A 28,000-nucleotide genomic window follows, 5' to 3' on the forward strand; every position below is an offset into this window, starting at 1 on the left:
CACTTCGGTTACATTCATGTCAACACAGTCATGAAAAATGATCTCCAATCAACCTCACTTACATGTCTTTGGACTGTGGGAGGAAACCGGAGCACCCAGAGGAAACCCACGCAGGCACGGGGAGAACATGCAAAGTCTACACAGAAAGGACTCGGACCGCTCCACCTGGAGGTCAAACCCACAACTTCTTGCTGTGAGGCAACAGTGCTACCCATCGATACATTTCTAAGCCTTTGTAAACCTTTGTGCTTAACAGACAACAGACTAAACTGTGAGTCTGTGACAGGTCTAGTCCAGGTTTTTATGCTAAACGTAAGTTATTGGTATTTTAGTGGTTAGTGGTATTTTCTCAAACCTCCAAAACATGCCATTAGGTGGCTACTGATGTGACTGAGTAATATTAAAACATTTACATCACATTAATATTTATGGCATTTGGTGGATGCTTTTATCCTAAGAGACTTGGGATAAATGTAACCAAACACAGTCTAAGAAATTGAGGGTTAATGACCCAACAGTGGCAACCTGTATCTGAGCCTATGATGGATTGGGGTCCGTCAAGTTTCTCTGCAAGCCTATGTCATATTGTGTTTAGGCTTCACTTTAAAATAATGAATAATCCTTATATATAATTGATTTCTGTATTTGGATTCTGTACATTCTTGAGAGTTTTCATTACTATCAACTAGTCAGGAGCATTTCCTAAACAATAAGCTGTATACAGTTGGGCAGGAAGAGAAAAGAAGGACAGGAAGGGTTTATCACTTAGAAATGTGATACTGTTTTATGCTCTAGGTTAGGATGACAGTGACCCTGTAATGTATATGTAATTCATCTCTAACAGCATTGTTTAAATGTGCTTAAGTATGTTCTGCTTTCAGAAAAGACACAATGCAATCAAAACCACTGGCCAAAAAAGCTGTAGCAATAGAAACAGAGCAAAAGGTTTAGCTCATCCCCACTACAATGTGAGTGATAAGACTGTTATTTTGTTAAACTAGAAGATAGATTGAAATGAAATTAGAATAAATTAAAATGAGTATGTAGACAGTGAGAACATTGATTAAAGAGATTAAAACGTCTCCACAGATCACTGTTGGAGAATTGCAACAGATGGTGGTATTCTGTGACCTACCAGATCAATAAAGCTACAACTGGATGCTAAATACAAGATCAAAAACTAATAAAAAAAGTGTGCAAGAATAAAAAAATATTTTCATAGTCTCATAGTCAGGAGAAACAAAAAGAGCACCTTAGCAATACACACTTAAGGTGTATGTGGTGTGATAAATGGTTATACAAAAAAAATGTTATCCTTAAGTATCTGTTGGGTATGATGAAGGTGACCATACGCCCTTCTTTTACTGGGCATGTCTTTTTTTGTGTGTTTTTTTTCTATTATATTTTATGCATTTTCTCCCAGGTTAGCGTAGTCAATATGTCTTCCGCTGCTGGGGGATCCCTGATTGCAGTTGAGGTGGGTATATTGCTGCTCAGGCCTTCTCCGACCCACGCACAGCCCTCAACAGAACCCTTTTTCATCCATGCATTCTGCACAGGCACCTCTCTATCTGCTAATCAGGGGAAGACCCCACCCACATAATCTGTTCATCCTGTGGCAACGCCTCGGTTTCGAACCGAGGAGTTCAGAATCTCGGCACTGGTGTGCTAGCGGAATATCCTGCTGCACAACCTGGGTTCCATGACTAAATTTCTAAATCAACAAAAATGTCGCTTCTTACATGTTTTTGCATGGATTTAACCTAATCAGTGTTAAATCCTGCCCACTTCTCTTAAAAATGCTTAAGAGCAAATAAGATTCACCGACCAATTACCAAAAAAATCTGCCTTTTTGTCTCGGTCGGGATCCTTGGGAAGCAGAAGCATGACCTGCAAAACTGACACATACGTGATAGCGCAAAATTCTGTTAAACTTGCTTTACTGATGAACTATTTTATTTGTTGTTATTGTTTAGGGCTATACCCTAAATCGAAAGTAATACGATTATCTGATCTTATATGTGTTTGTTAATTGTCCTGTTAAAAAGTAATGCATTTGTTAAATATTTAACACCCTACACATATTGCCATGGTGCCACCAGTTACTAAAATTACTTTGCCAACACCCCCCGCCCCAAACTTTCAACTCAGTGTAGGTCCATCTGGCCCATGCTGCCATCCTGCCAAATGTACCTAATGTAAAAAATACCAAAATATGGTCACCCTAGATAAAGAATATGTAATGATTTATAGCTGTTTTTCCTCAAAATGTCCTGGAAACAGAAAATTAATTTTTATAACCTTATTTTGATCAACTGTAATTAAATGTAGATAAATTTCTTGACAAATAGTCCAACAAAGTTTATAGGATTTAATCTCACAATCTTTTAGTTACTATCACTGACCCGTACACGTACATGTCCAGGGGGGGCGCGACATTACCAGATTTTTTTACTTCTAAAACTAACGCAATTCATTTTTCACCCACAGGAGACATACTGTATTTAACACACACACTTTAATGTTATCCACTTCAATCTGAAAAAGGACCGTTGGCTAGCAAAACTTACAAATAGGACCAACAGTGAAGATAAATTGGCGACAAAAGCAATGACTGCTGTTATAGGACGTGTGGGTGTGTGTGTGTGTCTTTAAGAGAGGTGTATAGTGGGAGATGCTCTTCAAGAGTCAATACATATGAAGCAAAGCTTGTGCACGTTCTTAGTTTCTCTCCTCTCCGTTTTTACTGTTATTAATGAATGATGCGGTTATAAATAAACACCAGCTACTTCAGAACACTTGTGTGACTCGCTTTTCTTACTGATCGGAGGCTTAAATAAACTGGCTAATACCACAGGACGACAGCCAAGTCAGACTTGTTAAGTTCGTGGAGCTAACAAATTTTCTGTCAGTAAAAGCAGAATATCCTGAATTAGCTAACTTAGCAAGTGATGTACTTTTGCCTCTACTTCGCTCTGTGTAACGTTTTCTGTTCTTATTTACATCAAAAGCAAGAAACGCTTACGATTAACGACTAGCTTTAACTGATATTGTACCACGAATTTTATAATGCACTAGCAGAACAGGCTCAGCTGTCGCATTGAATAAACTAGAGCTGTATTATCTTTTTGAATTAAATATTGCAATCAGAAAAATTACATTGTTTATATTATTTTAGCTTATCAAGCTAAACTGATGGGGCCGTATCAGGGGGTCGGTAGCGGGGGCACACGGAAGTCAGCACACGGAAGGGGGTGCATGTCCAAAAAGGTTGAAAACCTCTGCCTTAACAAAGGTAAAAACACATATTTTACAATTCAGTTCAAATGAACACAGATTCTGAGCTTTAATAATTACATTTTGTTTTATTAATTTCAAGATTTAAAAAGAAAATATTTACACGCCCTGTTGTACAAAATATACATGTATGTAAGATTTGCATTATTCCATTTTACAATATCTGAATAATAAAACAAAAAAACAGTATACTGTCTGATCGTCACAAACAACGCATTGGCTTAAGAATCAGAACAATAAGAAAGTAATGAAAGTTTCAACAGTCACTTGGTAAGTGATTTACAGTTAATTTACATAGTATACAGTATTTTACATGTGGCAGAGACTAATATATACAATCCTAACAAAAATATAATCCTAAAATTTCATTACATGGTCAAATGAATAAATTATTGGTAAAAAAAAATTAACAAGAACAAAGAAAATGCACCTCTGAGACCTGTGCTACAATTTGCTCATGAGTGCTTGTTGCTACAGTTTGGGGGAGGGGGGGGGGGGGGGGGTGTTTACATTCACTTAGGATTAAAATATTAGTGCAATTTAGTTTGTATATATAAAGAAGTATTTATATTAATCAGCACAGTGGCTTGGTGGGTAGCACTATTGCCTCACAGCAAGAAGGTCCTGGGTTCGAGTGGGGTGGTTCGAGTCCTTTCCGTGTGGAGTTTGCATGTTCTCCCCGTGTCTGCACGGGTTTCCTCTTGGCATGCAGTCACGTTAATTGGAGACAATGAATTGCCCTATAGGTCAATGGGTGTGTGTATGTGTGTGTGTATGTGTGTCTGCCCTGCAATGGACTGGCGCCCCGTCCAGGGTGTCCAGCTCCAGCACCCCCCCAAACCCTAACCCTAACCCTAACCCCCCCCCCCGACCCTAATTGGATAAGCGGTTAAGAAAGTGAGTGAGTATATTAATTATACTATTTAAAAAGCATAGATGCTGACTGCTAGAGCTAAGCACACTCCAAGGAGCATCCTTAATATCTGAGATCCAGATACCAGTGAGGAGGGAAGCGCTGGAGTCTGGGTCACTTTGACGTCTGGGGAAGGAAGAAAGATAAATCATAAGATTTGCATGCTAATACTGAAACACTGAACAGAAATATTGCTGAAACATTGCTGCAGTGTGTTTTCTGTGTCGTACCTGGAGTCTTCGAGCTGTGTTTATTATGTCGTTGTCTGAGCTCGTTCTTGTCAGGGATGCTGAGCAAGTTCTGTAATTCATCAAAAACCTGGATGTTGAACTCGAAGGCCCTGACGGCCTCGTCCAGGACTCCCTGCTTCTGAGTCTCAGTCAGTTCAATGCTGTTCATCCTGCTTCTGTACAGTTGTTTAAACAGATTTGGACTGTTAACACCAGGAAACAAGAAGAATTGTATTCCTTCTTCGCTCTTAAGCCCCAGTGACTTCTGGGTAATCCGTCCCAGCACCTGCCCCCCTGACAGGTCACCCAGGTAGCGAGTGTAAGCGTGAGCCACGAGATATTCAGGATGCTCTGTGCCAATCTGAAAGAGAAGAAATACAACATATATTTCATTACATGATATTAAATTGTTAATATTCAGAAATTTAAAACATTTTTAAACAACTTAATTCATCTGCTACACCTTTTCTAGCTCACATTTTATGTCAACTGGTCATACACCATCATTCCTACCATTTAAAAATGCACTTGGCTAGAACTATTGGCAGAGCTGAGATTCGATATGATGTATTCGAAATCCCAGCTCTGGTGTGCTAGCGCATTTTACCGCTGCGCCACCTGAGCGGGCCGGTAAAGCTCTATTTGAGTGAGCTAAATTAAATTGTAATAAATAAGGAGACACTAAAAGGCCATACTATTAGTTAAATGATATAATAAAACTTTCTAAACCAGGGTTTTTAAAAAGACATAAAAATTTTGATTTGTGTGGAGGCTTTATGTTACATCTTGTAAACCACTGTGGGACTAGATTATACAAAGAAAGTAATATGCATTGTTTGTTATGCTTTTTAAGATTAATACACTAATGAAAGAATTTAAATTTATAAACATTTTTGGACAGTAAAGTATGTGGTAAAATAAGAGAAAATAGCCATGAACATTCCTTACAAGTGTTTGTAAACTCTGAACTTTGTCTTCTGTATATCTGACACTACTATACTATACTACTGCACACAAAGTTTGTGAAACCTCTGTGGTACCTCGCTCAGTCTCTCTGCGTATCTTATTGTAGCCGCAGGTACAACGATCTGCTCCTTCCAGTTCTTTCCATAGAAATGCTCTAGATCTTTCTTGAGTGCCTCCAACCTGGCCAGTTCTTGAGGGAAGTAAATTGGTGCTATGCTCTCATGGGAAGCGTTCCTGTCCATTTCTTCTTCCAGAGCTTCGTAGATCTTGTACAAGGAGCACAGCAGCAGCTGAGAAATAAAGAGAACAGGTAAGCAACTGAGTCCAGCAGTTTCATTCACACAGCTGGTGGTTATTGGGTATTGGATGTTCATAAGAATAAGGAAGATGGTTAACCTTATATTGTGGAAGGCTAACGTTTCCTTTCTGGTAAGCCAGCATCAGTTCTGTATTCTCAGCTCGGACATGGCTTTCTTTAGTGGCCAGCTTTATCTGTTCAGAGAGGTCACTATAGGGAAAGAAAAACACAAAGTTAATATAAATCAGACACATTTCTTTATTTGGCATATCATCTTTATGATAATGAAGCTTAAACGTAATAATAAAGGTTAAACTTTGTATCATTTATTTACCAGCCAGGTTGGCACAAGTGTATGTAATATATTATAAAACTAAATATGTACATTTGTAACTCTGCATTGGGTGAAATGTGTGTAGTACTCAGGATAGATGCAATAAATATTGAAACCTTACACAGAGTTAGCAGTTATTTTGCTATTTTGCCTTTTTTCCTGTATTTCTCCATTTCCAAATTACATTTCACCATTATCCTCTCTCATGAATATATGTGAATAAAACATATTTAGGTCTTTAAGCATTTGTTATCTAATAGCAATTAAAAAGAGCACACATGGCTAATGAAAGTCATCTACTAAGAGCTGAGATCCAGGTTCAAATCTTAGGGATGGTATCAGTCGGGTAGGCATCTACACAGACATGCCTGACTATGTCTAGTGGTGGCTAAAGCCATGTGATAGATTAGTGCCCTGTCCAGGGTATTCCTGCCTTGCACCAGGATAAAGCCATTGATAAAAATATACAAATAAAAAAAGTTATATAATATATACACTGATCAGCCATAACATTATAACCACCTCCTTGTTTCTACACTCACTGTCCATTTTATCAGCTCCACTTACCATATAGAAGCACTTTGTAGTTCTACAATTACTGACTGTAGTCCATCTGTTTCTCTGCATGCTTTGTTAGAAATCATTAAAATCATCCACCACCTAAATAGTACCTGCTCTGTGGTGGTCCTGACCATTGAAGAACAGGGTGAAAGCAGGCTATAAAAGTATAGAGCTACAAAGAACTACAAAAGTGCTTCTATATGGTAAGTGGAGAGATAAAATAGACAGTGGGTGTAGAAACAAGGAGGTGGTTTTAATGTTATGGCTGATCAGTGTAATATATAGAAATAATAATAATAATAATGATAATTAAGGCCAAATTTCTCTTTCACTCTTAAATATTGTGTAAACATGGGTTACATTTACCAGTATAATATAGCTTTCAGAATAACTATTAAAGCAGTGGAGGGTAAGTTGTAAAAAAAGCTAAATTGGTAAGTTACAGTTACATATATGCTTTTGTGCATGTAATATAATACTTTACATTTTAAGCATTTAGCAGACGCTTTTATCCAAAGCGACTTACACAATGAGCGGAACACGATGAGCAATTGAGGGTTAAGGGCCTTGCTCAGGGACCCAACGGTGGCAACTTGGTGGTGGTGGGGCTTGAACCAGCAACCTTCTGCTTACTAGTCCAGTACCTTAACCACCAAGCTATCACTGGCCCCCAGTTTTAATACTTAATACTTTACTGATACATAAAAATACCATACTATATACTATGTCAAGACTTTTCAATACTATTTACTATTTTTATATACTATGTAGTCTAGTATATGTTAAAAAAAAGTGTTTATATACCATTTATCATTTACCATATCAATACACTTACGATAATAAATGCTTTGTATTGTCTTATAGTGTTAAAGTTGTCTAGGATTAGTTTTGTATTTACCAGTCTGTGATCTGGTTCTTCTCTGTCGGTGCACTCTTCTTATCTGCTTCCATTTCTGTATGGAAAGACAAGATTAGCAATGAGAACAGCTGTAGTGCACAATCTCTGCAAGTCTGAAAGCATCGCATAAAGCACAATATGAGGCAAAGTGTTTCCTTACTGTTTATACTCCAATAGCAAAGGTTTAATCACAAATACAGCTTTAATTCAAAGTCCATCAGTAAAAGTTATACTCACTTGTGGTTAGATTTCAGTCTGTAGTAGTGTAGCTTTTGTGTTTAACTATCCTCTCTTTGTAGGATCCTTCTGTGACTTCTTTGTTCTGGCTGTCTGAGTGCACTCTGTAGCTCTTTTATACTAGTTTCCCCAACGATCCTCCCCCTCCCGTCCAGCTAAGAGAGAGAAATTTAGCATTCAAGTCAGAATAAAGTGAGAGGGAGGGATTACAGCTAACCGTGACACTGCATGCAAGGAACTAGAGAGGAACAGAAACCCTAGGAGCGGAAGAGAGGGAGGGATCCGAGCTAAAACTGACTCAGTAAATTCTCCAGATCTGAAGTAAACAAAGGAACGAGGGGAGGGATCCAGGCTAACACTGACTCAGTAAAGTCCCTAGGTTTGGAATTAACAAAGGAATGAGGGGAGGGATCAGAGCTAAAACTGACTCAGTATATTCTCCAGATTTGGAGTAAAAGGAGGAACAAGGGGAGGGATGAAAGCAAACACTGACTCAGTTGAGGCATCAAGTTCAATGTAAACAGAAGAACGATGGGAGGGATCAGAGCTAACACTGACTCAGTAAAGTCTCTAGGTTTGGAATAAGCAGAAGAATGAGGGGAGGGATCAGAGCTAACACTGACTCAGTACATTCTCCAGATTTGAAGTAAAAAAGGGAACAGGGGGCTGGGGGGGGGGGGGGCAAACACTGACTCAGTAAGTTCAACGGAACGAAAGAACAATAAGAGGAATCAGAGCTAACACTGACTCAGTACATTCTCCAGATTTGGAGTAAAAAAAGGGAACAGGGGGCTGGGGCAAACACTGACTCAGAAAGTTCAACGTGAATGAAAGAACGATAAGAGCAATCAGAGCTAACACTAGATCTCTAGGTTTATACGTAACCAGTAGACTGAGGGGAGTGTTCGGAGCTAAACCTGACTCAGTAAAGTCTCTACGTTCAGGATGAACAGAAGAATGGATCTAAGCTAAACCTGACTCAGTACATTCTCCAGATTTGAAGTAAACAGAGAATTGGAGTTAAACCTGACTCAGTATGTCCAGGATGAACAGAAGAATGAGCAAAGATATCAGAGCTAAACCTCACTTAGTACATTCTCCAAATTTGAAGTAAACAGAGAAACGAGGGGAGGGATCAGAGCTAACACTGACTCAGTAAAGTCTCTAGGTTCAGAATGAACAGAAGAATGAGGGAAAGAGATCAGAGCTAAGGCTGACTAAGTAAAGTCTCTAGGTTTGGAATAAGCAGAAGAATGAGGGGAGCTACGACTGACTCAGTACATTCTCCAGATTTGAAGTAAACAGAGGAACGGGGGTGCTAACCCTGACTCAGTAAACTGTCCAGATTGAGAGTAAAAAGAGGAACAGGGGCTGGGGTGTGGTGGCAGCAGACCCTAACACTGACTCAGTAAAATCTCTAGGTTTAAAATGACCAGGAGAATGAGGAAAAGGATCAGCACTAACACTGATTCAGTAAAGCCTCTACGTCCAGGATGAGCAGAAGAATGAGCAAAGGGAGAAGAGCTAAACCTAACTCAGTCCATTCTCCAGATCTGAAGTTAACAAAGGAATTGGGCTAACACTGACTCAGTACATTCTTCAGATATAGAGTAAAAAGAGGATCAAGGGGAAGGATGAAAGGAAACAGTGGCCCAGTAAAGGCATCATGTGAACAGAAGAACGATGGGAGGAATCAGAGCTAACACTGACTCAGTAAAGTCTCTAGGTTAGAAATTAACATAAGAACAGTGGAAGGACTCAGCGATAAACCTGAGTACATTACCTGACCTGAAATTATGACTTCTTAAGTCACATGAACTTTATTGTTCATGTATGTTAACACACTGTTAGTAAGTACACATTTGGATGGTTTGAGTCAACAAAGCAAAAACAAACTTTAAGCAACAAGCCATTTGCTACAAAATGTGACACATTTCTAAGGAGACAGACATTGAATATATGTTGTAGGTTTTTATCTTAACAAGTAGCCAAATTGCAACTGTGAATAATTAGCATTACATGCTAGTATTTTGGACTCTTTCCTATCAGGTCACCCACGAGTAAATTATTATAATCAGTTCCATTGGCTGATTGTTTGACGGTCACAATTTGACTTCTAAGCTTTGATTACAGCTTTCAGATACCTGTTAAAACTGAACCATAAATTAGCATAAAGACAGCGCTCAATGAGGAAATCATTAGAACTAGCATTTTAGATGGCGGAGAAAATCATAACTCACTAAACACTGACTAAGCAGTTTCTCTGGGTGTAAAGTGCAGAGGTTATTTTTTACTTTGTGTGTGTGTTCTGAACTTTCTCCTCTGCCATTGACTAAGAGTTTGTTAGATTTTATAGTATTTTTTGTGTAAATCCTGTTTATTGCCAAACTATAGAAAAAATATTTAAGCCTTCCAACTGCAATCTTTCTTAACCAATATCAACCGTGTTAAAAAATTATATTTTGGTTTTCCAACTATGCAATTTATTAAGATAGTCCTCCTACATGGTATTAATGTTCTCCTTCTTCACAATATATAAATATTATCATATTCTACATACTATTTGGTTAGTTAGGTCCTATTGTTAGGATAGGTGGGTAACAAAGCTAGCCGCGGACATTGAAAGCATGGTTGGGGCAGCATATAAGAAACATTTTGGCCATGGAAACCCATAACATAGCAAGCTTCTGGCACACAGTTTTTGTGCTGTTGTTGATGCAGTTATTGAGTCAGCAGAGCCACGTCGACTTTTGTGCACTATACATCCAGTCCTCGGTGACTCTGCTCTGTAACTTTGTGGTCTGCCACTTTGTGGCTGAGTTTCTGTGGTATCTAAATGCTTTCACATTTCAGTAATAGAGCTTACAGTTGATCGAGAAATATCTAGGAAGAAAGAAATGTTAACATTATAAACCGAATTGTACTAAAGGAACTCTGTAGAATGACCCATTTTTAAAGAAATGTTTGTGAAGGCAAACTGCATAGCCTGGTGCTTGATTTTACAACCTGTGGCAATAGGACTGGATGAAACACCTACATTTAATGATTAAGAGGTGTGTCACAATATCTTTGCTCACATAGTGAAATTTCGTGACAGGTGAAGAAATTGAGAAAGAAAGAGACAGTAGACATACTCAAGAATAAACATTCTTCAGATGTAACATTTTTATTTATATGACTGACATGATTACCATTACCTAACCTCAACAACCTTTCCTAAATGTATATATTTTATTGCATTTTTAATAGATAAGATAGCAAAGATACTTATTTCAAGATATAAGAGTATAAGGTCACAAGGCATAGGGGTGTGCAAGTGGCTTTTTAAAAAAAAGACTAGATTGAGTAATGGGGCAATGGTAGCTCAGTGGTTAAGGTAGTGATCAGAAGGTTTCTGGTTCAAGCACTACCATTGCCAAATTACCACAGGTGGGCCCCTGAGCAAGGCTCTAAACCATGGGTGGCCAACACGTCGATTGCACAGTGCATGCTGGTAGATCGTGCCTCATTCAAACAGGTCAACGTGATTGACATGAAATGTGGCCACTGTTTCTTTAATTTGCTGTTTGTTACCATAGCTATGTCTCTGCCTAAAGCACTGGAAATCTAGAAAGTTTTAATTAATCAGTAGCCAGTTTGCACCATTTTTGCATTTTGTCTTTTGTAATCTACACTGTTTGTGAAGATGAGTGCGCAACCAAGCACAAAGAAACCATAAATGGTTTGATTCGGGCAAAATTACTGAAAAGGCTGTTTCGTTCATACGTGGAAGAAGCTGACAAAGAATTTTCAGATCTCATGCATGTACATATTCATGTCAGATGGCTTAGTAGAGAATGTGATAGCAGACTTTGGTCAGCGCTTTCGAGACTTTAGTTTGCTTGAGCTGATTGCAACATTCATGTGCTTTCCATTTGGTGGTACAGCTGAAGCTGATGTGCTGGCTTCAAAAACTGCATCGTTGTTCCACATGCACCCATATGCTCTTGAAGATGAAATTTTAACCCTACAATCTGACATTTATATAAAGTCAAGGGCCTCTGCTGGACAATTTAAAACTGGCTGAGGAAAAATATCCAAACATAAGAAAATGTGCCACATATTGGTCAGCATTTTTTGGATCAACCTACTTGTGTAAATCAGCCTTTTTCCACAAGAAAATAATTAAGTCTAAATATTAGTCCACCCTTTCTAATGAACACTTGGAAGCCTGATTGAGACACCATTCACTGCAAATCATCAGAATAAGGTTAGTGTGATTTTTAGTTGCTTGCCCTTTAATGCTGAATATCAATATATGCAACTGAAGCGCATTTTACAATTGTAGCTAATACAATACATCTTACATCTTACAATTGTAGCTAATACAATACAAGAAATGAAGTGTTTAGAACAGGGGTGCCCATACTTTCGATGCTTGAGATCTACTATTTTCAGTCGACGGGTCATCGCCATATACTTTTTAAAAAAGGTTCGCCTCATCATTTTTTTAAAAAAGCTTTAAAACTTACAAGTAAGTAATGTAATTTTTAAATTGTGAATTGTGATTGCACTTATGCAATTGTTTAATTGTACTACTTTATTCATGGTGAAGACTGAATTAAATTGTTAGTGTGAAGGCTTTACTTCATTTTATGATTAATGGTAAAGCTGGTCTCTCTCCATGTTCAAAGTTATTTGTGAGGGCAAACTGACAGATGACTTAAGATGTGAATTATTTAAGCTTTAATTTACCCATTGAACAGGTCACCTTGGCCATCACCCCCCGAGAGACAGTAGCAGTGGTGTATAGTAACGAAGTAATAATACTTCGTTACAGTACTTAAGTAGTTTTTTGAAGTACTTGTACTTTACTGGAGTATAAAAATTTTCGCCAACTTTCACTTTTACTCCACTACATTTTCTAAAGAAATGGTGTACTTTTACTCCGATACATTCGCTGTATGTAAATTCGTTACTCGTTACTACAGAATGAAAGTTAAGTGATGTGAGCGCTGGTTTGGTGAATCTGCGCTTGTGAGTTAAACACATTAATGCGCATGTGCAAACGTTCTCTAAAAGCTATCGGAGTTTTCTAAAAGTGCGTCGTTCACCCAAGACACGCAAATATGGACATTTCAGAAGCTTCCTGTCCAACACACTGATGTAAGTTAACAATGATTAACAAAGTAAAGCTGCAGCATCAGCGGTTTTTAAATATTATTAGCATTAACATTGTTCAGATATCTACCTACCATTTTTACCGATTACATTCGAACCACAAATAAAACGTTTCATAAATCATTACATTTGTTTGGAATTCATTGACTGCAAAACTCATGAAGACACGTCCATTATTTTTAAAAACTCACAAATATTTCCTCAGAGAACTTCTGTATTAGACCGGCAGAGGAGAGATTCATGGTGCTGAGGAATATGCAGCACGTCTTTAATAATAATAATAATACATTTTATTTATATAGCGCTTTTCAAGATACTCAAAGACGTTTTACATAAGACAAATAATCAAAACAAATACGTACATACACCATACAAATCATAGTACAAAATCAAAATAGTACATCAACATCAAGAATAATTAAGATAAAAACAAAGAGAGCAGCATAAGACAGTTCATTAAAAATTAGCTAAATTATGAGAGAGAACAACAAATATAGAACAATTTCTTAAAATTAGACAGAAACAGGACAGATTTACATGCAATCAGGAAACTGAAAACTTTACAAGTTTTAGGATCTAGGACTTCACATTTCTGTCGTGATCTAAGTATAAAAACTATTAAAAAGAATAGCAAAAATAAAAGCATTTATTTCGTGTTGTTACAAGTTAAATGCCATTTTGAATAGATGAGTTTTGAGAAGTGACTTGAATTTGGACAGGTCAGGACAATCTCGTAGGTGTTTGGGGAGAGCATTCCATAAAGATGGAGCAGCTATGGAAAAGGCCCTGTCACCCCAGGTCCGGTGCTTGGTCCTAGAGGGTATGGACAGTAGGTTAGCCTCAGAAGAGCGAAGGCTACGGGAGGGAATGTGATGATGGAGCAGGTCGGTGAGGTAGGATGGGGCCTGATTATGGAGAGCTTTGTGAGTGAATAGAAGAATTTTGAATTGAATGCGTTGAGCAACGGGAAGCCAATGAAGTTTTTAACCCTTTAATCATCTCAACAAGAACTCAACTTATCCAACTTATTATTCATGATTTTTCAGCTGTTGGCTTCAAGTTAGAAATGGTGTTTTCTTAAAGTAAGAATACCAATGTTTTTTTTGTTTAACACATGCCATTCAGTGAGTAGATACAGTCCCAAAGAATATTATTTAAATACAGCTTATTTTACTCAAATATTTTGATTTAAATTAATGGTTGAACAGATCATTAAAGGGATAAAAGTGCCACACGTTTTGTTAAACTCTCCTGAGTTTTGCTTTAAATTAATTATGCCAAAATTATTTTTCTGTTATTGAAATATACTACCCAAATAAAAAAATGGGACAGTATAGAAATTGCAAATAAAATAGATGCAGTGTTTCTTACATTTACATCGACTCACATTCTAAAAACGTTGGAGCAGGAACATTTAGGGCTAGTAATGAGTTAAAAAAACAACTAAATAATGTCATGATTTCAAACAGGTGATGTCAACAGTTGATTATGATCATGAATTGGCACAAATCATGTTCAGATGAAAGGAAGAAAACAGGTTAATTGTTAAGGTGGTTTACAGGCTTAAAAGAACAATCTTTATATTTAAAATGATCGCTTCCATTTACACTAACAACATTTACTTTTACTTCTACTTTTAATACTTAAGTACATTTAATATCAAATTACTTTTAATACTTAAGTACATTAAACATCAGATACTTTTAGACTTTTACTCAAGTAATATTCTAAAAGGTGACTTTTACTTCTATCAAAGTAAATTTCTGGTAAGATACTTGTACTTTTACTCAAGTATGGCCCTCCGGTACTTTACACACCACTGATGAGTAGAAGAGGACAATGATTGTGACAAATCTGCCATATCAAGCAAGTATCTCCTTCTCTGGGACCACGATATATCTTTTGTAATTATCGTATTGCCACGATAGTTCAGTCAACTGGAAACCTCAGCTGCCCTTTTCTTTTTTCTCACAGGAGTTTATTCACTCTGTGGTCAGTGAATACAAAGAAAAAAACAGACACGTGGGGTCAGTCTAGCGAAAATGGATTGGCGCCTTGTTTCTGATATGAATTCCGAATTAAATAAATGTAAATAAAATAAATAAATTCCCATTAATAAAGGTAGTCAAAGGGAGGGAATACACTTTACTTTCCCCCACATCGCTTTAGGTGCTGAATCGGGTTGAGGTCGTTTTTCCCTCACGTAGACCGCTAGAGGCGCTGCTGCACAGCATTCTTTTATTCAGTCGAGTGTAAACCTTGGTGAGGAAGATGGCGGTGAGGCTAGCCTGAAGTTTATGAATGGTAGCTAATGGTAATTTCATCTTTTCCTGAACGAAATACATTAAAATTAGTCATTCTTTAAAATTCATTGAATTATGTAGAGATTGTTCTTTTATAATTAAGAGTTAGCGAATTTGAGTATTATCAGCTTCATTAACTAGCTAGCTTAGCTTCGCTTTGCGTTGTTACAGAGGCTGTATCCCAAACCATCACAGAATCCCTGTGAAGGCGCCCTACAGTGGTTATAGAATAATAGCTCGTGTTGCCTATTTAGTGCACTTTGCTTGACACTTTATTGCGTTTGTAATTCAGCCCGGGTTTATGCGAGCCGGTCAGGTAGAGAAGCTAAAGCTTTGGAGTAAACATTAGTAGCAGAATTGTTTTCAAACGCAGGCGGGAAATAGAGTGTTTATACTGAACAGAGACCCCAGATCCTCCCACATCCACTCCATCAGGTTAAAGATCAGTCCGGAATAAAACCTTTCCAACTGCAGCATTTTAGAGTAAAAGAAATTTTCAAATAATTGTTAATATCCTAATAACTGTTACATGGTAAATGATGGAAAGTGTAGTTCCATGTGTGTGATGTGTTTAGACGCAGTCATGGCTATTTAAATCTCCATCAGGGCAATACATTCTTGCAAATTTAGTTGGAGCTTACATTTTAGCCCTCAGATTATAGAAATCTCCCCTTTTTACTTGCAATATAGTTTCAACTTCTGTACAAATAAACCTTTTTAAGAAAAAAATGTTTAAACCCTCTTTCTTTCTGTTCTTTCTATTTATGTGTGTAAACCAAAACCAGACTGATTTGTATTTTTTATTTGGCAATTCATGAGTTAGATGAGTTCATAATGACAAAATAAGGAATCTGATTTTTAGAGCACGTCATGACAATTAAGCAACAGAATATGTCTTAATGAATGTACATTTACAGCATACGCTTTTATCCAAAGCGACTTATAGTATACAGTCTAAGCAATTCAGTGTTAAGGGCCTTGCCCCAGGGCCCAACAGTGGCAACCTGGCAGTGGTGGGGTTTGAACCAGCAACCTTCTGCTTACTAGTCCAGTACCTTAACCGCTAGGCTACAACTGCTACGAATGTAATTAGTCATTTTTAATATGTGTGTAAATTCTAACAGACAATTTGGTAATTTCCTGCTCATCCATGTACATTGTTTGGTGAGACTGACTTATATCCCAAAAAATATTTCAGAATTCAGAACTTACATGTTTTAAAGAGATGTTTTTACACTGTTCACTTTTATTGGGAAGTGAATTTTATGTGTTATATGTCAGAACTGCTGGAACTAAGTAAACACAGATTTTTATTGTAAGTTTGTTGAGAGTTTAAGTTCATGGAAACAGAGGTATCTTTAATTAATAAGCCATGCTGCTTTATTCATATCATTCATTAGATGGAGGGTGAGCTGAGCCTGGTGGCCGGTCGCAGTCAGAGAGAGAAGAGAAGATCTTATAAAGATCTCCTGCGAGAAGAGGAGATCATCGATGCAGAGGTTCGCAAGTCTGCAAAGAAACGTCCTAAGGTAAGGATATCGATGTCTATGGATTGATGGACTGTTTTAGTGTTTGCAAATGATCATGCAGCTGCATCCATAATAGTCAACTATTATTAAACTAGGGCATAAATGCATTTTGATATTTATTTACAGTAAAGTAATCAGCTAAGAAAATAGTAAAAAGACAGCAAGGACTTAAATGCCTTTTCAACAAGTGAGAATAAATCATGACTCAAAAAAATTGGCGTTAGGAGTGCAGATGTGTACAGGGTGAAGTGTGTGGTGTAGAGTGGCCGGAGGGATTTGCTGTAGAAGGGTATCTGTCAGAGTGAAAAAGAACGTTTAGGAGACAGCAATGAGGCTTGCTATGTTTTTTGTCTTGGAGGCAGTGGCGCTAACAAAAATACAGGAGAGTAAGCTGAAAGTGGCAGAGATGAAGATGCTGTGATTTCTGTTGGGAGTGGACACAATTAGGAACCAGTTCATTAAAGGGACTGCATAAAGGATGTGCTGAGGATGGAGCCACCAGGCAAGAGGAAGGCCAAAGAGGAGGTTTATGGATGCGGTGGTGTGACAGAGGAGAAAGTACATGGCAAGATGAAGACAAATTTTATTCTAGCTTAAAAGCAGTGATTCTTTGGAGACCTGACAGGCATCATTGTCCACAGTCAAGCAAACTTTACATCACTACTGGCTTAAATGCTGTGTTCTAGCAGCTTTACATTTATACCAGGCCTGTTTTATGTAGTTTTTTGGATTACATTTGATTGCTGAGACAAATTTCTTCTTGGCACAAGGTAAAAGTTTGGGGTTTCATCCTGATCTTGGCAAAAAGACCACTGATCCATGTACTTTTTATTTGCAAAAATTGGTCAGTACAGATAAGTTGGTTCTTGGTTGGATCTTCTTATGGTGTTTACTTTCATTTTGCTGTTCTACATTACTGCCATTTGTTCATTACAAAATGCTTTTTTAAATTAACAGAGCATGATAGATATGTTGCTATGACGCTGATGGGCGCTTAACAGTTAACAGTCAGCTAAAGACAGTCGCTTATCGGTTAAAATGTGCCATAATATGGGCACAAATATATTTGTATGAAGAAGTCATCAGCTTTTGTCATTTCTCATTACCAATAAATTAGGAGACCATGTTCAAATGAAAATTACATTATAGCATTTTACCATTTCTACACCACCAAGTAATAATTTGCTGTATTTAAATTTGAGTCTCAGTCAGTGAAATAATTGTTTGCTTTCTGGTTTTTCATAACAGGACTTAACAGACGGGCTTGTAGCAAACAGCGAGTTTCACAAAAAGAAGAAGAAGCACCATGATGATTATCATTACAAAGGTGAGTAAGATATTGGGTAGGAAAAGCTCTACTTACAAGTAAAATTATATCCTAATGTTAGCCAACACGTCCATCATAAAGATGTCATGGCATTGCATTTTTATCTATACCTGTCCTACAAATCTAAAGAAACATGTGGGAATACCCTCAAGTATATGTTCCCCATTTTAGAGACTATTCTCAAGCTGATCTAGAGATGAATGAATTAAATATCATATCAAATCAAATCAAGGTTTATTTGTCACATACATAGTCATACACTGTACAACTGGCAGTGAAATGCTTTTGTGACTGCTTATATTACACTGAACAAAGGTATTGGGACACCTCTTCTAATTTTAACAGCTTTAATAAATCATTTATAAAAAGGACATTAAAGGTCAATAAGGACATGGAGAAAAGCTTGGTTTAAAGAAACTTCAGTGGCCTGCACAGAGCCCTGTCCTCAGCCCCACTGAACAGCTTTGGAATGAACTGGAACATCAGTTGAGTCTTTCCTGATCAACATCAGTGCCCAGTCATGCTCTTTAAAATGAACAGGCACATACTTCAGAGTCTTGTGAGAAGCCCTCTCAGAAGCCTTCTCAGAAGAGTGGCTGTTGTTATAGCTGAAAAGATAACATGGGGTGGGGGGTACTCTATTTTAATACCATTTGTTTTTGAAATGGGATGTCCAACAAACCCATGGCCAGGTGTTAATATTCTTGCTCATGTAGTGTATATTAGACATGACATTGTAAAAAAAAATGTTTTTTCCCACAGATCATGGCTCTGGGTCACATCACAAAAAGAAGAGACCATCAGAGGGTCACGGCAGCTCCACGCTTGGCTCGGCCTCCTCCAGCTCCCCCAACTCTGGCATGACCGCCATGGGTCTGCTGCAGGCCATAACCTCCCCTACAGCAGTGGGATCTGAGCCCTGCCCAACGCTTCCCAAAAAACCCTCGTACCCCTCAATCCCCTTGAGTAAAGAGCGCAAAAGAGAAAGCATGCCAGCACCCAAACCAGCCAAGAAGAAACAGCATGTGATGCGAGAAGCACCGCCCGTAGTTGGAGAGGAGGTGGAGCTGGAAGGTGAGGAAAAGATGGCTAAAGTTTCATCTGGCTAGTCAAATTTTACAAATGTTACAGAACTGGAAATAACCAGCATGGGGTGATCACAACAGCTTTAGCTTAGCACAGGTGTGCTCATGAGGTTATTTACAAAAATATATACATGTATGTAGGACTAAAATGAATTCACTTTAGTTAAATTTAGAACAAAATAAAAATAACTTACATAAAGTGTACAATAAAGGGTGAAATGGTGAAAGACTAATGCAATTTTAATTGACACATTTTTAGGGCCAACCAGGTATTTCTCAGGTTGGGAGATCATTTACTCTTGGTTCTCAAGACTTAAGCCATATATCGAAATTATATACCATATTTTTAGCTGCCACATTGGTAATTCTCAAAAAACCTTTGCTGTGTGTTTGATTTAAAGATCAGTTAGTGTGACAAAAACGGGAATAAGAGGCAGTCAGAAAGGGCACAATTACTTTTTTAATGTTACTCCAGTGAACAGCAGATATTGAGGACAGTTTTTTGCATTTTGTTTTAAAAAACGCCAATGGACTGACAGGAAGTGCACTTTTCAGATAGCTTGGCATGGGAAATGTGTAGTGTGTATGACACTAGATAAGCCATAGATAAGGAAATATCATTTGCATTAGAAATCCATTTTCTATTCTCCGTTAGGGGTTAGGTGGTTAAACAGGTAAAATTTACAAAATACATGTAGATATGAGAGAAGTTGCAGACATTAGCACCTAAAGATCTGCATGTGTCTTTCATCTTCACTGCAGGACATTATGGAGGATCCTACGACCTGCTGGACGATGATAGCTCCTCCTCGGCGGAGGACGAAGATGGCGGGCAGCTGGTCATCGACGACTCTTTTAATCAGTTAAGGAAAAAGAGCAAAAAGAGCAAGAAAAGCAAGAAGAAGAAAGACAAGGAGAAGGAACGACGGCACAGCAGCAGCAAAGGTATACAGAAGCACTCTTTCACGAGTCTGATTCTGCAGATGAGCCGGGTGTATTTTCAGATTTTAGCAAATCATGTTTGAGCTGTTGCTCTTCAATTACTTCTCTTGCTCTTGTAGCCAATGGCAGCTCAGATGCTGGCGTGTATTCTGGTGGAAAATCACACAGTGATAAAAAGAAGAAAAAGGAAGAGAAAGCGAGGTTAAAAGCAGAGAAGGTAAGGGACATTTATGGAGGCTATGGAAACACATTAAGCAGAAGTACCAAAGTGTGTATATTTAGTTTCATTTTTGTAATTATTTTTTTTAACCAACAGGCAAAAAAGAAAGTCATCACAGCGTATCAGATCTTCTCTAAAGAGTACAGGTTGAGCATCTTGGAGGAACAGCCTGGTCTCGGTTAGTAAACTTGTTTAATTATCACAAGACCTGTTACTCATTCCTAGTTCCTAGTATGTGCACACGAGCTTCCTAGCTGAAATATCCTAAAGAAAATGGACTTTGTTGTGGCTGACATAAACATTATGGTGCACATTTAGCTTATCTTATGAGTCTTTCGCAGTTACCTGTCTATTGGGGCTTTATTTACTTTCTGCTTAGTAATCAAACTCGATTGTAGTTTCATGTGTTTATCCAACACATTGTTTACAGTCCCGTAGCTGTAATTGTATTAAATACATTTACATTTTCAGCATTTAGCAGACGCTTTTTTTATCCAAAGAGACTTACAGTACAGTTACAGTATATAATCTGAGCAAATGAGGGTTAAGGGCCTTGCTCAAGGGCCCAACAGCAGCAACCTGGCTGTAATGGGGCTTGAACCAGCAATAAGTGGTAGAACCTTCTTTTGCAGCTGGATCGTTTTCACAGCTCACCACAGCAGATCATTTGGTTCTTACCCCGGATACCTTTCCTGACTAAAACCCTCTTGCACTGAGAGCGCACTGGCAAGTGCAGCCATCTCCCCTCTTTCTTAGACATAGCCAGTCGTGTCTGTGTAAACCATCGTCCAGCCAATAGCACCATTGAGATTTGATCCTTGGATCTCAGCAGTAGTAGGCTAGCATGATTTACCCCTGCTACCATGTGCACATTCTGATTTAAATATAAATGATAATAGTTTTGAATTTTGCAACCATTCAGTCACTGATGTTTGTCCTGAATGTCTGGCTTATGTTCTAATTCATCCCAAATGTGTTCAGTTACTTTGAACTCAGCGCTGAGTGAAGTTCCTTCACACCAAACTTGTCAAACCATGTATTTATGAATCTTGTTTTGTACACGGGGACAAAGCCATGGTGGAACAGGAAAATGTGTTCCTTTAGCTGTTTGTGTTGTCTCAAGGCTGAAAGCATATTTTTGGCTTTCTACACCTGTTAGTAATTGGTGCCACTAAAACGTCTGGACTTAATAATTACTAGGGGTGTTCACATACTTTTGGCCATAGGTAAAAATTGTTTGTGTGTTACAGATTTTGGGGATTTGAGTAAGAAGTTGGCCGACGCTTGGAAGCAACTTCCAGAAGGAGACAAACAGGTTAGTGTTATTAAGTGATACATCACACAGCGTACTGTGCAAAAGTCGTATGCCAAGTTCACACTACACAACTGATCAGCCATAGGGGGTTTCACACTACACAATCTTATCACCAACTGGAATCGCAGGCGAGCTTCTCTGGTCTCCTGAACTACGTTTTGTCACGAAGACACACACGAGAAGTGACGAGTCACATAGCGATTGAGAGCCAAGTTTTGATCGCCGAGCAAACGCCGAGTTGCTCTCGAGCTGGCAAATCTAGTCGGCAAGCGAAAATCGTGTAGTGTGAACTAGGCATTAGGCCACCACTAGCTTTGATGTTTTAGCAAAGTCAACCATCCATATTTATTTTTTGTCTCTTTATTAAGTTACAAACAGAAAATAAAGGAAATATGTACACAAAATTAATCTTATAATCTCATGCAGAACATTTGTGAAATATAAACTTAAAATGCCATAGTATGTTTGAACTCTTTCTTTTTTTTTCTTTTTTTTTTTAATCAATGAAACAGGTCTGTTTAACCTTTTGCAAAAATTGTACATGCATTATATTTAATTAATATCCCTATAAAGAAGTTCTTCAGAAGATAAAGTGTTATTGAGGTTTTCTTCCTGCTTAATATCAGGTATGGAGGGAGAGGGCAGACTATCTGCAGCACAAGATGAAGTACGAATCCTCTACAAATAAACACAGCAAACACAGCCAGTCCAAACCTGCCAAAGACACCAGCAAATCTAAAGGTTAGTGCACCATCAGTGCTTTCAGCTTTTGCACTCACCGGCTGCATTTTTTTAACCTGTCAGTTTCACAGAGAGCTGCATTGTTCCTGAATGTATATGTGCTATGTACTCAGTACAGTGGTAGCCTAGTGAGTAGACCTTTGGGCTATCAATTGAAAGGTTGAGAGTTCGAATCCAAGCCATGCAACCACTTTTAGGCCCTTGAGCAAGGCCCTTAACCCTGTCTGCTCCAGGGATGCTGTACAATGGCTGACTCTGTGCTCTGACCCCATCTTCCAAACAAGCTGGGATATGCGAAAAAAGAATTTTGTTGTACTGTACACCTGTATATGTATACAGTATATGACAAAGAAAGGCATTCTATTCTACAGTATTTTATTTTATTCTAGTGAAGGCACCTCGAACAGACAGCAGAGGTCGCAAGTGTACAGCGGCATTTAAACCTGCAGGCAAAGTTAATAGATTCAGATCCATAACGCTGCCTAGAATCTCCTCAGCAGTGGTAAGCTGTCACAATATACCAAGCGCACTGTATTCACACAGACAGGCAGACAAACTCTTTACCTTTTTACTCAAGTCATAATCTTTAGCGTTAATGAGGGGCAGGGTAGCCTAGTGGTTAAGGTACTGGTACTGGACTAGTATCCGGACAGTTGCTGGTTCAAGCCCCACCACCACCAAGTTGCCACTGTTGGGTACCTAAGCAAGGCCCCTAAACCTCAATTGCTCAGATTGTATTCAGTCATAAGTGTAAAATCCCACGTCAGTATGGAATCCAGATTTCCTTGTTCTACAGCTTAACTATGCTAGCAGCCGTTTCACCAGTCATTTGCTCATGTTCTTCATCTCCTAACTTAGTCTCTCTGACCCATACAGGTGTTTCTCAGTACGCTAGTGCGGTTACTCCAACCCCAAAGGTATCTCACACAGCTGCATCAGTGCAAAAAAGGCCAGAGCCGGCCGTTGCTTCACCCCAGAATGGTCCGTCTCTGGCTCCAGTAGCTGAACCAACACCCTCACCGCTCAGAGACCCGGATGTAGACCCCATTGATGCTGCCGCCCACTTGCAGCTGCTGGGAGAGTCGCTCTCACTGATTGGCCGCCGGTTGCAGGAGACTGAGGTTTGATACATTTTTGCACTGGTACTTTAGTTTTCTAAATCATGTGTGTTTTTTGTATTAGCTCTGCATGAAAAATGGGTTTAATTCATGCAGTGTTATACCAGAGACAAGGCTCAGTTTTTAATTTTCAAACAGCCAGTGATGAGTCGGAATTGAATTAAATGAAGTGTAACACTCTGAGGTCATTCAAGTCCAAAATATTCACATGTTTGTTATATTTTACAGACAACACTAATGTAAACTAGACCTGCAACAGCTAATCGACACATTTAAAATTCAGTTTTGTCATTGTTGAGTTGATCTATTGTATATTCCAGACTAATATGGCTATATATGAAACTGCTGATGAATAGTCTTTGTTAGCGTAAACCAAACCCCAAATTCTCCCCTGGTTTGTACCAACATGGTCTACATGATGAGCTTTTTGTGGACAAGCTATTGGTGTGTACTTTGTGTTCTTGTGAAGTCATTTGAATTGGCAGCATTTAGGCCAAAAAATTTAAGAGAAAGCATGTCAGGTGCATGAAAGAAAGAAGATCTACAGTGAGGCCAAAAAGTATTTAGTCAGCCACTGATTGTGCAGGTTCTCCTACTTAGAAAGATGAGAGAGGTCTGTAATTTTCATCATAGGTACACTTCAACTATGAGAGACAAAATGAGAAAAAAAAATCCAGGAAATCACATTGTAGGATTTTGAAAGAATTTATTTGTAAATTATGGTGGAAAATAAGTATTTGGTCAGTAACAAACAAGCAAGATTTCTGGCTCTCACAGACCTGTAACTTATTCTTTAGGAAGCTCTTCTGTCCTCCACTCGTTACCTGTATTAATGGCACCTGTTTGACCTTGTTATCTGTATAAAAGACACCTGTCCACAGCCTCCAACAGTCAGACTCCAAACTCAACCATGGCCAAGACTAAAGAGCTGTTGAAGGACACCAGGAAGAAAATTGTAGACCTGCACCAGGCTGGGAAGAGTAAATCTACAATAGGCAAGCAGGTTGGTGTGAATAAATCAACTGTGGGAACAATTGTAAGAAAATGGAAGACATACAATTTTGATAATCTCCCTTGGGGTCAAGATCTCATCCCGTGGGGTCAAAATGATCATGAGAACGGTGAGCAAAAATCCCAGAACTACACGGAGGGACCTGATGAATGACCTGCAGAGAGCTGGGACCAAAGTACAAAGGCTACCATCAGTAACACACTACGCCGAGAGGGACTCAAATCCTGCAGTGCCAGGCGTGTCCCCCTGCTTAAGCCAGTACATGTTCAGGCCCATCTGAAGTTTGTCAGAGAGCATATGGATGATCCAGAAGAGGATTGGGAGAATATCATGTGGTCAGATGAAACCAAAATGGAACTTTTTGGTAAAAACTCAACTCGTCGTGTTTGGAGGAAGAAGAATGCTGAGTAAACACCATACCTACTGTGAAGCATGGGGGTGGAAACATCATGCTTTGGGGCTGTTTTTCTGCAAAGGGGACAGGACGACTGATCCGTGTTAAGGGAAGAATGAACGGGGCCATGTATCGTGAGATTTTAAGCCAAAACCTCCTTCCATCAGTGAGAGCATTGAAGATGGAACGTGGCTGGGTCTTCCAGCATGACAATGATCCCAAACACACCGCTCGGGCAACGAAGGAGTGGCTCCGTAAAAAGCATTTCAAGGTCCTGGAGTGGCCTAGCCAGTCTCCAGACCTCAACCCCATAGAAAATTTGTGGAGTCCGTGTTGCCCAGCGACAGCCCCAAAACATCACTGCTCTAGAGGAGATCTGCATGGAGGAATGGGCCAAAATACCAGCTACAGTGTGTGCAAACCTGGTGAAGACTTACAGGAAACGTCTGACCTCTGTCATTGCCAACAAAGGTTATGTTACAAAGTATTGAGTTGAACTTTTGTTATTGACCAAATACTTATTTTCCACCATAATTTACAAATACATTTTTTTTTAAATCCTACAAAGTGATTTCCTGGATTTTTTTTCTCATTTTGTCTCTCATAGTTGAAGTGTACCTATGATGAAAATTACAGACCTCTCTCATCTTTTTAAGTAGGAGAACTTGCACAATCAGTGGCTGACTAAATACTTTTTGACCCCACTGTATTTAAAATAATGCTGCTTTAGGGTTAATTTTGGGCTATGATGTGAGTTATAACTCACATTGTTAAAGTAAACCAAATCAGACCTCATCAGAAATTCTTTGTTAATTATGTAACACATTTTGGAGAGTAAGGAATTGGTTAAGGGATAAATTAAGTTTACCAGCATTCTGAATGTCATAAGCAGTGTACCATTGTGTTTTTTGTGTGTGTAGGGCATGGTGACCGTATCAGGCTCTCTTTCTGTACTGTTGGACTCTGTGCTTTGTGCCCTCGGCCCTCTGGCGTGTCTTACTGCTCAGGTGCCAGAACTGAACGGCTGCCCTTCTCACATACTGGTAACTACACTACCTTATACTGCTCTAAACATCACATTTACTACTGACTGCATGGTTGACTTTATTGACACTGGTTTTGTGCAAAAATGTCAGTGATGAGAGACAAAATCCAATAACAGTTGATATTATTTGTAGAAACCAGTTTACCAAGGAGAGAAAGCTGTTCCTCAGATGATAGGACATTAAAATTTTTGCTAGCTTATCTAGTATTGATCTTATTTTTCAGCCTTCATGTGCTGTTTATTTTGTCCCTTACAAGATATTGGTGCCATAGATGGTCACCATAGATGGGGCATGTACAATGCTATAAACCTCCATCATACACCATTAATATTTACGACAGTTCTGTTTAACCAAATGGTGTTGATGGTTCGGTATCTTGCATGTGTCACTAGTTTGCAGTTGCAGGTGGCTGTATTTTCTGCAAAATGAACAAAGAGTTGTTTTGTCTGTGTTGTAATGGAGCGAAGACACTGTGCCGATATCACTGAAAGAGCTAGAAACATAACATTAACTACCCAAGCTAACAGAAACTCATAAAAAAGCTTTTGCATTTGTTTAAACCAGAAGATTTCAAACAGGACTTAAATATTGAACACCCATGGGCACCAAAAAAAGTACAGAATCCCTTTAATATTTTCATGGAATTTGTCAGAGCTATGGTCAGAAACGTCGACCATTTAAAACAAGCATGCAATATAAATGCTGTTTAACTAGAAAGCATGAGCAAGTGTTTTACCTGTTAAAGGCATCATTTTATTCTGTAAATACTGTGTAGCATAACTTAAATGCTCCATATATAATTAATTCATAACCTAGTGGGAGAAACTAACTTTAAGGTACTTTAAACATTAACACTGGGCCATGGACTCTGGCTAGCGTACAGACTGGTGGTGCACAAAGGATCCTGAGAAACTGTGCTGTGTTTTCATGAAAAAAGCTACGACCTAATCTGCATGGGTTTAACTAGACATTTATTTTTTTTTTTTTTTTTTTTTTTTTTTTTCTGATGTATCTTCTCGTTTTGTGTGTTTTTATATGTTTCTTCCAGTCAAACACTTTGGACAATATAGCATATGTCATGCCTGGACTCTGAACGCTACCGGATCATCTCTCATGCACACACACTTTCTCTCCTTCTTTCTGGATGAAGAAGCATCGCTGGTAGCTTCTCAGCTCCCTCACCCATGGACCTCCATCTATACAACCAGTACTCCTGTTTCTTACCAAGGAGAAAGGACTTGAATTGCACATTTTTGCACTGTCAGACCACAGGAACATGTCTCCTTTTAACCTTCTTAAGCCATCGTTCCCTTTTATTCTGCTACTCATTTTGTATTTCTGTCTGTGTTTTGTTGTACTTTCAATTAAAAGTATTTTAGTGAGCCCTTTTAACTGCTGTGCAGCTCTCAATTATATCAGTGGCTTCTGACCTTTTAAAAAAAACTTACCTTAACTGTAAATGCACTCCACATGCTAAATGAAAAATATATACACACCAGAGAAAAACACAGCACACGTGAGGGTTTGTTTTTAGATTCATTGTTAACAGCTTGCAGCAGCCACATTAGCTATCAAAATTATTCAACCCCTATTGCAAATTAGGTTTATCAGCAACATTTACAAACTTCCAGCCCTTTGCAATAAACCAATCAAACTAGAATGAATAATTAATTTATTTATTTATTTTTCTGTATTTTTTCCCCTAATTTTCCCCTCCCAATTTAGTCGTATCCAATTGCATTACGCTTCCCCTCTACTAATATTGACCTCCACTCCTGAGTAGAGCCGTGACTACCACACGCCCCCTCCAACACGTGTGCAGTATCGACTGCATCTTTTCACCTGCATAAGGCGAGTTCATATATGCATCAGCTTTGTGCATGGAGTCACACCCTGATCACATTAACCCTCATCTCTGTGCAGGTGCCGACACCCAGCCAGCCAAGGTTGTAATTGCATCAGTTATGAGGAATCCCCTTTGCCACTCTCTCTGAACAACGAGCCAATCATTGTTTGTGTAGGCGTCCAGTCTGCTGGTAGCAGAGCTGAGATTCCAACTGATGAGTTTGAGATG

General features: G+C 38.6%; 2 protein-coding genes across 5 annotated transcripts; one reads left to right on the top strand and one right to left on the bottom strand.

The window, feature by feature from the left end:
- Window positions 1-3,337: 3,337 nt before the first annotated feature.
- Window positions 3,338-7,835, bottom strand: LOC134317102 (heme oxygenase-like). Its single transcript, XM_062997802.1, has 6 exons — window positions 7,735-7,835; window positions 7,498-7,552; window positions 5,803-5,914; window positions 5,481-5,696; window positions 4,441-4,801; window positions 3,338-4,336 (listed from the first exon to the last, which is right to left on the bottom strand). The coding sequence occupies exons 2-6, from the start codon at window positions 7,548-7,550 to the stop codon at window positions 4,221-4,223; spliced, it is 858 nt and encodes a 285-aa protein (XP_062853872.1). The 5' UTR covers window positions 7,551-7,552; window positions 7,735-7,835; the 3' UTR covers window positions 3,338-4,220.
- Window positions 7,836-15,149: 7,314 nt separating this feature from the next.
- Window positions 15,150-27,318, top strand: LOC134316534 (HMG box-containing protein 4-like). Of its 4 annotated transcripts, none has more exons than XM_062996924.1 (12): window positions 15,150-15,208; window positions 16,598-16,726; window positions 17,975-18,053; window positions 18,816-19,127; window positions 19,901-20,083; window positions 20,200-20,297; window positions 20,397-20,478; window positions 21,551-21,615; window positions 22,242-22,356; window positions 23,233-23,477; window positions 25,801-25,923; window positions 26,975-27,318. In XM_062996924.1, the coding sequence occupies exons 1-12, from the start codon at window positions 15,206-15,208 to the stop codon at window positions 27,017-27,019; spliced, it is 1,479 nt and encodes a 492-aa protein (XP_062852994.1). In that variant the 5' UTR covers window positions 15,150-15,205; the 3' UTR covers window positions 27,020-27,318. The 4 variants fall into 4 exon arrangements, with proteins under 4 accessions (XP_062852994.1, XP_062852993.1, XP_062852996.1 ...); XM_062996923.1 differs by having other exon boundaries at window positions 15,161-15,198; XM_062996925.1 differs by lacking the exon at window positions 15,150-15,208 and adding an exon at window positions 15,609-15,680.
- The last annotated feature ends 682 nt before the right edge of the window (window positions 27,319-28,000 follow it).

The sequence above is a fragment of the Trichomycterus rosablanca genome, chromosome 6, assembly GCF_030014385.1.
Source record: "Trichomycterus rosablanca isolate fTriRos1 chromosome 6, fTriRos1.hap1, whole genome shotgun sequence".
Taxonomy (NCBI): domain Eukaryota; kingdom Metazoa; phylum Chordata; class Actinopteri; order Siluriformes; family Trichomycteridae; genus Trichomycterus; species Trichomycterus rosablanca.